We start from the raw sequence: 12,316 nt of genomic DNA on the forward strand, positions 1-12,316 counted from the left end.
TTGTTCAGAGCAGAGTGTCTGGTTTCAGCACCGGACAGCTCCCCACACCAACACGCCAGCTCAGGACTCTGCTGAGTGCACGAGCCGCAATGGCAGCGTTGGCAGTTAATTTTTTAGGATCTGTGGTGGTCATCTTCTGGCTTTTTATCGTGGCAATAGTTGGAGATGACTGTCTATGATGTGTAAAATCACTGTACAGTGTGTACACTGTACATACTACATACATACTGTACATTTTAGCCACTTAATCCTCAGCATCCATATTGTGGTGAAAGCTTTCGCAGCTCGCAACACGTTGCATTGCGTCGTGAGCTTTTCGATCGGCTTATTTTCAGCGAAAGCTTTCCCCCCACGACGGATGACAGAAAAAAGAAAAGACACTAGTACTGTATAGAGCCCTGAGGAACTCCGCTCATATGGGTTTTACGTCAGCCAGTCCCTAATATTTGATCTAGCGAAAATGTAACAAATTCAGCAGCGGTAACAGTAGCGTTTTCTCACAGTCATGTTGATTCTTCATATCCATATGAGTGAAACGGCCGGGATGATTTTCTTATTTTTCAATCACAGTTCTTATACGAGGCAATCTAAAATCGCCCTATGGGGATTACGATGCAAATAAAAAGTACATGAACCCGTGGACTTGGCTAACCTGACTCCGCCAATCAGCAGCAGCTAGAGGCGGGAGAGCTGCTGCTGATTGGCCAGGCCGTTTTGTGGCCGGGCATCAAGTCTGCCTGAGAGTTCCCAGATGGGAGCAGGAGGGGGGAACCCAGTGTACTCTCTGCTGCCCCATCTGGCGGAGTCAGGTTAGGACTTGGCACCCTCTGCCGATATTGACGTCAGATTTCGGTGCTCTATATCATAAGAAGCTATCTGTAGATTCCTCAAAGACACTAACCCCCCCGACCCCCATCCCCCGTCCCTCCAGGTGAGCGGTGTGGTGGCCTTCAAGTGTGAGAGCGTGGCCACCCTGGACCCCGTGACCTTTGACACCCCGGAGTCGTTCGTGGCGCTGAGCAAGTGGACGGCGAAGAAGGCGGGCTCCATCTCCTTCGACTTCCGGACCACCGAGCCCAACGGCCTCATGCTGTTCAGCCACGGCAAGCCCCGGCAGCAGGCGCGCAAGGACCCTCGCACGCCGCCCGCCATCAAGGTAGCAGTAGCATTTCTTACGCCCACTGCATATATATACTACAGCCGAACAACCGCCGATGCCATTCAGAGGTTTCGGATGGGTTTTTGGTGGGTGTTTGGTGCCAGATGTAGCCAAACTAGTTCGGCTACACCTATATGAGTTCATTCTGTCAGCACTAGCCGGTGACGAAGCGTGTAGTGTGGAAGAGACACATAAGCCAACTGCCAAGAGGTAAAAAGCACCTCTGAAATCTCTTATCTCGTGACCATTCATGAACTATACTAAAACAAATCAAGAGTACTTTATGTTTAGGTGCCGAAACTACGTCTGAGATCCCTAATCCAGTGAGTTTGTGATGGTGGTAATTCTTGTGTCCATCGTAAAAGGATTAGGCGTCTAGCTATTAAGAGATGCGAGAGCCACTGAATTAGGCTGTTGTTTGGAGAAGTATTAAGCCATTCTGGGCGGGAACCCTTTTTGGTGTTTTAAGCATTATGTTATACTTTAGCTATTTACAAATTGCAGATCTACAAGCTCGTAGCGCGGCACTCGGTGCCGCGCTACGAGCGTGTAGATCTGCTATTTTTGAAACATCGTGAAAATGTGGCGCAAATCATTGAATATATATTCTTTCAGAGTGAACGTTTTTAACTCAAGTCTTTGCTTCTGGGGAGGGGGGGGGGGGGGGGTCCCTGGAACAACACATTTTCAGATGGGGGGTCAGCAGCCAATTACATATAATTTTTGGGATCCTTGACATGGAATAGTTTGAGAACCACTGACATGGAAACATAGGTTTTCTCAGAAAACTGTTTATTTTTGTATTGTTTTATTTTAGAATCGGCCTCAGGTCTAAATGGGTTAAGTCTCGTCGGACGGTGTAATCCAGATTAACGGCAAAACAAAGGACGGCCCGATGCAAAACGTCTCAGTAAACGCCTCAAAAAAATAAGAAAGTGAAAGTGACAGCTTTGGCGATGTCCAAAAAGAACCCCGAATCAGAGAGCTTGTTACGCTTTGATAACGGACGCTAATTGGATTTTTTGTGTGCGGCACACAGCCTATTCAAACAGGCTGTATTTAACCCATTTTGGGCGGGAACGCCTTTTGGTGTTAGCATTATGTTATGCTTTTAGCTATTGAAAAATAGCAGATCTACAAGCTCGTAGCGCGCCACCGAGTGGCGCGCTATGAGCTTGTAGGTCTGCTATTTTTGAAAAATCGAAGAACCACTGACATAGAAACGTAGCTTTTTCAGAAAACTGTCAGGATGTAGAAGACATTTTTAGAATCTGATCTCAGGTCAAAATGGGTTAAACTGCAGGGGGGAGGGGGGCCGGGGGGTCTACTTCCGTTTGTCATTGAGTCACTGATAATTCAATGAATACACTCACACTATTTCAACGTGCTAAAGTGAAATATGTATTTAAAAAAAACAGCATGGCTATTATAAATGGAACCTGTTACAATACTAATTGATGGTTGGGGTCCAACTGCTATTCAATCAACTCTTTATGCTGCGCACAATAGCGGCTGGATTCTTCCCCCCCCTTCCACAGATATTCATTTTTCCAACAGAGATAGAGTCTGGAAACAAAGTCTTTATCCACACCTGATCGTCTCTCAGACACGGTGTCGTGTAGTGTGCGTAGGTCGGCTATCAGACGTATAGAATGCAATACAATACAGGCACGTGCACAACTGTCTGCACTTCACACAATAGGAACACATTTATGCCTCAGAATGATGCCCGCATAAGGTCCACTACGTGACGGAAACGTTGTTTAAGTAAAAGTGTTCCTATTGTGAAAGTGGAGATGGTGTTGTGCGGGTCATTTTATTCTATTCTCCACGGAGATTTCTTTTGGATATTTCCGTGATTTAAGCCAGGCTGCCGTGAGACATATAGGCTACCTTTCCAATGATTCCAGCCAAAATGTTTAGCTTGCTTCTTTTTTAACTTTATTCGTTGTCTTATAGTTTTAATATTGTTGATAGTGTATGTAAAACACTGTAGTTGACTGGTTGTGATTTGCGATCGGTGCAGGTGGATCCATAGTAATGCGAGCTCCACCAATCAGTTTTGGGTAATGAAGTATTTTTCCGTGCGATTGCAGGTTAAACATGTTTTCCTAAAACTAGAGTGATTGATGTGTGGCTTCTACAGTTGCACATATAACACAATTTTACAACCAGAATCCTTGTGGTAAGTCTACATTGGATTGTTACGAGTTACGACATTATAATTTGATAATGAAAATCCTCTGTGGAACCTGCCGGCGAAACGCTATGGAGGACGATTCTACAAATGCCTTCTAAATACTGACAGTTTTCTGAAAAACCCATGTTTCTATGTCAGTTGTTCTCAAACATTTTCATGTCAAGGAGCCACAGAATTATCTGTATTTGGCCGCCGACCCCCATCTTAAAATATGTTGTTCCAGTGACCCACCCAGAAGCAAAGATTTGAGTTAAAAACGTTTGCTCTTGTAGATCTGCTATTTTTCAATAGCTAAAGTATAACATAATGCTTGAAACACCAAAAGGGGTTCCCGTCCCAAATCGGTTAAAACAAGTCATTTCCGTATACAGGCTTTGGATTTTGCGCGATGCAAAGTCTGTGGAGTTTCCCCTCTTTGTGTAATCACTAACCTCAGTGATACCACTAAACTGACAGCCCGTTTGTGTTCACCTCGCTCGCCACGCAGGTGGATTTCTTCGCCATCGAGATGCTGGACGGCCACCTCTACCTGCTGCTGGACATGGGCTCGGGCACCACCAAGACCAGGGCCATGGACCGCAAGGTCAACGACGGAGAGTGGTACCACGTGGACTTCCAGAGGGACGGACGCTCAGGTACTGTAAAACCAGCGGTTCCCAAACGTTTTCATGCCAAGGACCCCCCACATTGACACTAATTAGCCTGCGGACCCCCATTTGAAAATACATGCCGGGGACCTCCCATAAGAGAAGACTTTTACGGCTCTAGCAGTGATTCTCAACCCGTTTAATTTCAAGGACCCACAGAAGCCTGAGGAAGGTCGCAAGACCGAAACGTTGCTTCTTAACAATACATGCTCTGAACCTAGCAAGTGCCGGTGTGCGGGTTTCGTCTACATTGTATGCCTCGTCATCATCGCACCTGCTCCAAATTACCTACCGGGTGTGCGGAAGTCATCTCTCTATAAGGATCCCCATTTAATGGCATTTCTATCTCTGGGACCCCAATTTTGTATTGTAAAATCAATGGTAATTTAACTCTGAGAGTGTACAAATGGACCTGTTAGGGTCCATTTGGTTTCATTTGTACACTCTCAGAGTTACCTGCCCATAAGGGTCCATTTGGTTCCAAACCATAATTTAGCTGGGTATCCCCTGGAACTCCCTCAAGGACCCCTAGGGGTCCCCGGACCCCACTTTGGGAACCACTGCTCGGTGGACAAATGCATAGTAATTTGGTGGTGCTTGATTTCAAAATGTTTAAGAAGTACTGTTTTTTTGGTGGGGGGGTACTGTTTTTTTGGTGGGGGGGCACGGTGGCACAGTCGGTAGCGCTGTCGCCTCACGGCTAGAAGGTCCTGGGTTCGATTCCCACTGAGGACACGGTGGGCGTGATCAGTGTCCATATACCCTGGGTGGGGTTGGCAAAAGGGCCTTTCTGTGTGGAGTTTGCATGTTCTCCCCGTGCCCCCTAGGGTAGGTACCCTCACAAAAAAACATGCAGTAATCCTGGTCTCTAAACTGCCTCCCCCTGGCCAGCCGGGGCCGCCTGATGGAGGGGAACGGAACTGGTTGGAATAACAACCTCTGTCAGGTGAAAAGAAGGAATAGAAGGAAGCATGAGGTCATTCCGTTGCTCTCCCAAAGTTGGCAGAGCGAGTGTAGCGCCCAGGATTACTTAATTAATTATTAGATAATTGACACTGGGTGAAAGAAATGTATTACAAATCCGTGGGATATAAATGATATATATTAAAAAAAATAACTGGAAACAAGCCCAAATAAGCAACTACACTTTACAAGCAAGCCCAAAGTCTCTTTATAAGCAGACAATGCAACACCCCGGTGATGAGTAATGTGCACATGAAGGCAGTAATGACGCTACTGGTGATGGTGGTGGTGATGATGACGTCAATGATGATGATGGTGATTGTTGTTGTTGTATTGTTGGTGCTTGTGATGAAGATCATCCTGCTGACTCTCTAGCAGTGTTCTTGTCAGTGTTGTTATGACACATAACGATGATGTGGGTGTTGAAAGTTGAAAGCACAGCGCTGAAAAGTAGCTCAGCCTCAGTATAGCCTACATTAACTTGAGTATTTTTCTGAGCTTTGAGCGGGGGCGTGCACAGACATTTAGAGGGGCAGGTGCTCAAGTGAAAAAAGGGCACCTTGTGCAGCGCGTGGAACCGGCCGGTTGCCTTAATAGTGTGAGATTTATAGATTTTTGGGGCATAAATAATATATTAGAAGCTTTTTTTATCAAGAATTGATCAATGTCACCATGGTCCACATACTGTACAGTAAAAAAAATGTTTATTTTTTTATTTATTTTTAAGGGCACATTGGTGTCCAGAGGTCAAGGGCAGGTGGTGCTCTAGCACCCCCTAGTGTCCATCTGTGCACGCCACTGGCTTTGAGCGTGCTAAAAGTGTGCTTTATTGTTCGTATATCAGCTACTGTATAACAACCGATATGTATGATTTGACTAGTGCTAATTTTGTACTTTTTACTCACGTAATAATCAGAGTGCTTAACACCACTGTTTGTTTAGCCATTAAAACCGGGAAAGCATTTGTGTCAAATAGCAGATGTACAAGGTTGTACATCTGCTGTTTGAAAAAAAAAAAAAACAACAACTTGAAAGCATCAGAACTATCTGATTTAGAAGGCATTTGTAGAATCGGCCTCAGGTCTTAGGTACTGTACTGATGTGTGTGTGTGTGTGTGTGTGTGTGTGTGTGTGTGTGTGTGTGTGCGCGTGCGTACACTATAGGAACCATCTCGGTGAACAGCGTGCGGACAGCCTACACGGCTCCTGGAGACAGTGAGATCCTGGACCTGGACGACACCCTGTACCTTGGAGGACTGCCTGAGGACCGAGCCGGACTCATCTTCCCTACAGAGGTGTGTGTGTGTGTGTGTGTGTGTGTGTGTGTGTGTGTGTGTGTGTGTGTGTGTGTGTGTGTGTGTGTGTGTGTGTGTGTGTGTGTGTGTGTGATTATCAATCTACTCCAGTGGTTCCCAAACAACCAGTGGTCCGGGTTATCAAAGTCAAAGTCATACGATTTGTCACACACGTTACCGCAGTGAAATTTGTTCTCCGCATTTGACCCATCTCTTGGAGTGGTGAGTGGCTGCGCTCAGGAATCATTTGATTAGTAGATTTGACCCCCTAATCCAACCCATTGATGCTGAGTGCCAAGCAGGGAGGCATTGGGTCCCATTTGTACAGTATTTGGTATGACCCGGCCGGGGGTCGAACCTCCGACCTCCCAGTTTCAGGGCGGACACTCTAACCACAAGGCCACTGTCTGGTATGGGTCCCTTATGGTTTCATTTTTCGCTCTCAAGAGTTAAATAATTGTTAAACATCTGCGTTTGCTTAATTTACAAGAAGTCTACACAATTAGAGAATGTAGAAGAATCGTTATTTGGACAATGTTTGCCTGTTATCTCTACAAAAGGTACCGCATCAATACAGCATGGAATTGTGGACAAAATGTTATCCAACGATAAGAAAAATATTCAATGTTTTGAGTCTGCGAGGCCAAATCTCATTAGTGGTCTGTGGCTCAAATGCTGAATGAATTATGGGCCTTGATGATGTGAGGGGTGAAAACAACCAGAACATGCATTCAATCAGCCCGCCTACATACAGCAGCTTCAACACTGACTGAACATATTAGTATTGTGATGTGACAGCTTTTCTGTCACATCACAGGTTTACAAAAATTACTTCACTTTTTTAGAGGTTTGGGTTGTTTTCTTACCTTATTATGGGCAAACTATTCCATTCCATGAATTATTTCGCTCTGTTGTGTTTTTTATTAGCAATTTAAGAAATACAAAATAGGGTCCATTGACTTCCATTGTAACGGGGAAACAGCTCTCAAAGTCACTCTTTTAGCACATAAACAAACGCACCAAAGCTGATTCTGACAGTTTATGACATCAGGAAAACTCATGCAGTTTTATTTTTAATAAAAAATGTCAACTTTGTCTTGTTTTGACTAATTTGTGTAGAAAGAAGATCCGGTAGGTATGCCTACGCCGACTGAATCACTGATCTGATTGGACCAAAACTGTACACCACTTTCTTATTGGAATGCTGTTGGGCCACGACGTGGATGTAAACAAATGGATTTGATCTCGTCCGCTTGACACTACAAACATACACAATGGACGTGTTTGAGGGAGACTTTAGACGACACTTTAGAAGAAGTGTCGTGGGTACATCTCAAACAGCGTGGCGACTTGTTTACAAACGAAACCTCGCAAGACGTCCCCGCGAGAGTTGGGAACACCAACTGCTACTGTACTGTACTGCTTCAGTCTCCGACTAAAATAGTAACTTTATAAATCTATCTTAAAAGACGGAAATAAAACCGCATGAGTTTTCCTGATGTCGTAAACTGTCAGAATCATCTTTTGTTGCGTTGGTTCATGTGCTAAAAGAGTGACTTTGACAGCTGTTTCCCCGTTACAATGGAAGTCAATGAGTGACTATTTTGTATTTCTTAAATTGCTAATAAACAACACAACGGAGTGAAATAACTCATGGAATGGAATAGTTTGCCCATAATAAGGTAAGAAAACAACCCAAACCTCTCAAAAAGTGGTCTTATAAAAAAATTCTCCTCTTGTGAAAAGCTGGAATTTGGCAGGATCTCAGTCAAATCTGGTCACATATATATATATATATATATATATACACAGAATACACACATTACACACATTATCCAGCTGGTACAGTATGTACTGTACAGTACACAAGAGTATTGTCAATTTTCTGTATTTTACTTCTACTCCACTGCATCTCAGAGGCAAATATTGTACTTTTACTCCACTACAATTATTTGAAAACTGTAGTTGCTAGATACTTTATTATTACATTTTAACATACATTATCCACTGCAGTCGTCCTAGGCTGTATACTTCCGCTATTTGAAACACATTGCGGTGCAGAGCTTGTAGATCTGCTATTTTCAAAAGGCTTTAATACATTTTGAAAACTGTACAATTCTGCTTAACACTTTGACTGCGGCCTGGTGGCCACAAGTGATAAATAGCTTGCAATTGCGCAGGCCGGAATTGGGGAGATTACAACTCAAGTGCTTCCGTTTTCCCCGCTCGGAGGAGGCTCGCAGACGTCCACTGCGAGAAACGTATATATTTTTATCGCAATGCGATGAAAAATCAGAAATCAGATCCGAAACCTCAGATGTCTGAACAGCTCAACCGGTTAGCTCAACCGTCTGGGCACCTATAGGCTGCTGAGCCAGCCTGACGGCGTGCCGCGGGTTCGACTCCCGATCCCGACGGCCTTTGCTGCATGTCTTCTCCCACATCTCTCTCCCCATTTCCTAACAGTCTACTTTCAACCTATCAATAAAGGCAGAAAAAAAATTAAAATAAAAAAATGTCGCATTTTTGAGCACACTCCTTGCAGAGAGCAAGGCATCGCCTAGCAACCGGCTCGGGGCAAAAAGACCAATGGCTAATAAAACACGAATATATACGCCAATAGCAGACAATGTGTTAATAAGCACTTTTGGGTCACACTGATAGTTTTACTCATGAAACTTTTTCCACCACACAACTCGATGACAAAGTGCTACTGTACCTCAAGATTGGGCAGGGATGCTGCACACTTGACTCTCTTCTGTCATTAATCGTGTTTCAAGTGCTATAATATCAAGTATTCATTACCAACTCTGGCTGCATTTAGTGACAAATATGTCTGGAAGTAGGCTTTGCACATTTTGTTGGCAACGGCTTTGTGTCTGTGAAACCACTCAATGGTGAGATGGGAAATAGTTATCGGAATGATCTTGTCGTCTGGAAGTTATCAGACATAGGGCTCCATTTTCGTCACCGCTAAACCCCTTATCCCTAAACTTCTTTGCCTTTTTTTTTACTATTTTGAAAAACATTTTTGAATAGTTCAACTAGCCAATGTGCATTGACACGTTGTGAGCTTGTAGACTGGCCATTTTAACTATTCAAAAATGTTTTGCAAAATAGTAAAAACAGGCAAAGAAGTTTAGGGATAAGGGGTTTAGCGGTGACGAAAATGGAGCCCATATTCTCTGTATGTCGTTCTGATGCACGTACAGAACACCAACGCAACAGTAAAAGCAAGGATTCTGCAACAATAAAGGAGCAGTGGAAATCACTTTCTTGCTTTAATGGTGTGGAATGGGGACATTTTCAACGTATTCTTTGTGCACATGCTGTGCAGACAGAACTCCATGTACGCTGCTTTTGTTTCATGATTTATGACTGAATACTTTTCATATTGCTGAATGAATATAAATGAAGCTATATTATTTACCCCTACTAAGGGCCGATTCATACTCCTATTTTATCGCTGTTTCGGCGCTGTAGTGCCGAAATGATTTCGGCTCGTCAGAAATGTTCAGTAGCACCGAAGAGCCGACTTTAGGACGGTACCCGCTCCCCCGAACCTCAAATGACGTCACATTGTAGGCTCTACAGCGCCGAACCGACTTTTATTCGGCTCTAAAATAGGAGTATGAATCGGCCCTTATACTGTACAAGAATCTGAAAACTGAATGCCAGCCCATTTCCCGGAAAGTTTCCTGCTTTTAAACATTCATCATGCAATCCGAACTGTGATCTACTCACTTATTCTTGTAGCGCCGCCGGGTCCAGGGACCCCCAGTGGTCCTATAGATGGACCCTTTGCGGGTCTTCTTAACAGCCAGTTAGAATAAACAGAACCGTAGTAACCGTAGGATTACATTAATCGTGAAGCCCGCCAGAACCGTAGACTATACGTTTTCCAGGGTTTATATTCTTTAATCCATGTTTTGATCGGATCGAATCGTTGGACAGTGGCCAGCGGCCATTTTGAAGATGCGCGTGCATCCACTTGCACTCTATGTGCTGCTTTCAATGGCTTGTATCGCCAAATCGGCGCAATGAATGTCGTTTCTGGTGAAAACGAGGTTTTTCAACGGCCGACAGCAGGCGCTGTGATGCTCGCGGTCAGGTTTTTTTCACCACCGACCGAGATAACAACAACCGGTCAAGACACCACACACAGCATTTTGCCATTGTAACATCCGGTTACGGATATTTGGCTCTTCAAAATAAGGGTTGCGTGCGACATCGTCGGCTCTGTGCCGTCAAAGAAACGTTGTTTTGACCAAAATCCCATCTGGGACAAGGAATAGGAGATACAGGCGATTGAAAGAAACGGATAGAATGGATTATTATGGCGACGACCATCTAAGATGGGCGATCCAGTGCTAACAACATAGCTAGCTAACGGCTTACGTAGCATTATGGCTCGATAGATCGAATGCACTATAAAATATATTTATAGTGCATTAATAGTGCATTAATTGCCATTAATCAACGGTAATGGCGGTAAGCGTAGTGTCAAAAAATAGGCTTCAATTGATCTAGATGTACGGCGATGGCACTGAAAGTATTAAGGGTCCATTTAGATCGGTGGTCCCCAGACCTGACGTTGACAAACAGTGTTAGTAAAAACAATACTAATACTTAAGTTGGTGTTGGCTAGACCTCACTCTCGCAGTAACTAACTAATACTAATAATAGGCCATGGGTTGCCGTGGTTTTAGAACAGCTCAATTGAAATTAAATTATAATCATAATTTTACACTACCTGTCACTATTATTTTTCACTTAATTACTCATTATCTGTCAATTATATTCTGAAGTTATGTCATATACAAAATGCCTAATAAAAAATGTCTTAAAAAAAATATATAATCATAATATAATTATAATTGTTATGACCCTCTATGTATTAACTATACCCAGCTCAAGTACCACGAACAAATGTAATGTACAAAAAAAAGGGTAAATAGATTGTCTTTACCAAAGTTGAGTTCACAGCAACTGCACTGTAGGAAACATAGCCAGGGAAAGCATATATCTACCAAGGCCAAGAACAATAAACTCCACTCAAAAGGTTTTTTCATAGAAGTACTGCTTAACTCCCAAGTGGTGCGGGAAAAAAAAATCCAAGGCGCTCCGCTCCGTTTTTGATGAAAAAATATAAAAATATAAACTCCACCCATATCTGAAAAGGAATGTGATTAGCCTGCAGCGACCCAACAAACAGGAAAAAATAAAACAAATCTACCCTTGTTTGAACCTTGAGTTTAAAACATCCGGGACAGCGCTCCACACATCTCAGACTCGTCTCCCTTCTGGCTCCCAAACTATGAAATGAACTCCCCACTGCAATCAGAACTGCTGCAGACTCACTCGCTCGCAATCTTCCGCCGTATAGTCTGAAAACTCACCTCTTCAGACTCCACCTTAGCCTGTAGGGCTCTTGCCGTAGCACTTGCCCTAGCCTCGACGACCTTGCAGGTGTATACAAAAGGCTAATGTAATATAGATAGCATGTTATGTAGACAGATGCCAGGTCAATATTGATCTGCATTCTATAGCATTCTCTAGTGTTCATAGCTTCATGTACGGCTATTCTACTGTTAGACGAATGTTCTCTTGGTTTACTTTGCCTATGATCCTACATGACTATTTCTATGCATTTGATGTATTACCTTGTGTTGTCCTTGCTTAGATAAAGAGCATCTGCTAAATGCCCAGGGAGTTGCAGCCAGAAGGTAAAGCTCTCTGTCTACCGAGCAATCTTCGTTCCTATACTCTCACCTATGGTTATGAAGTGTGGGTCATGGCCGAAAGAATGAGGTCGCGAATACAAGCAGCCGGAATGAGTTTTCTTCGACGTACGGGTGGCTGGCATCTCCCTTAGAGATATAGGGTGAAAAGTTCAGTCACACGAGAGAGACTGAGTAGAGTCGCTGCTTCTTCGCCTGGAAAGGAGCCAGCTTAGGTGGTTCACGCCTCTCGGGCGTCTCCCTAGGGAGGTCCCCGATGCACGTCCCACTGGGAGGAAACACATCGACTCACTGGCCTTGGAACGTCTCGG

General features: G+C 43.9%; 1 protein-coding gene across 7 annotated transcripts in view; it reads left to right on the forward strand.

Annotated features, from left to right (window-relative positions):
• LOC306915214 (neurexin-1a-like) overlaps nt 1–12,316 on the forward strand; it is a gene marked incomplete at both ends in the record, with an annotated part of 158,034 nt that overhangs the window by 73,660 nt on the left and 72,058 nt on the right. For 6 of the 7 annotated variants that reach the window (XM_079492489.1, XM_079492486.1, XM_079492488.1 and 3 more), the window contains 3 exons: nt 932–1,156; nt 3,847–3,994; nt 6,134–6,264. In XM_079492489.1, coding sequence (XP_079348615.1) covers nt 932–1,156; nt 3,847–3,994; nt 6,134–6,264 — 504 coding nt within the window. Of the gene's footprint in view, nt 1–931; nt 1,163–3,846; nt 3,995–6,133; nt 6,265–12,316 lie in introns of all 7 variants that reach the window. The other variant, XM_079492491.1, reaches the window with a different exon arrangement.

This window comes from Electrona antarctica, assembly GCF_951216825.1.
Source record: "Electrona antarctica genome assembly, chromosome: 22".
In the NCBI taxonomy this organism is placed as follows: domain Eukaryota; kingdom Metazoa; phylum Chordata; class Actinopteri; order Myctophiformes; family Myctophidae; genus Electrona; species Electrona antarctica.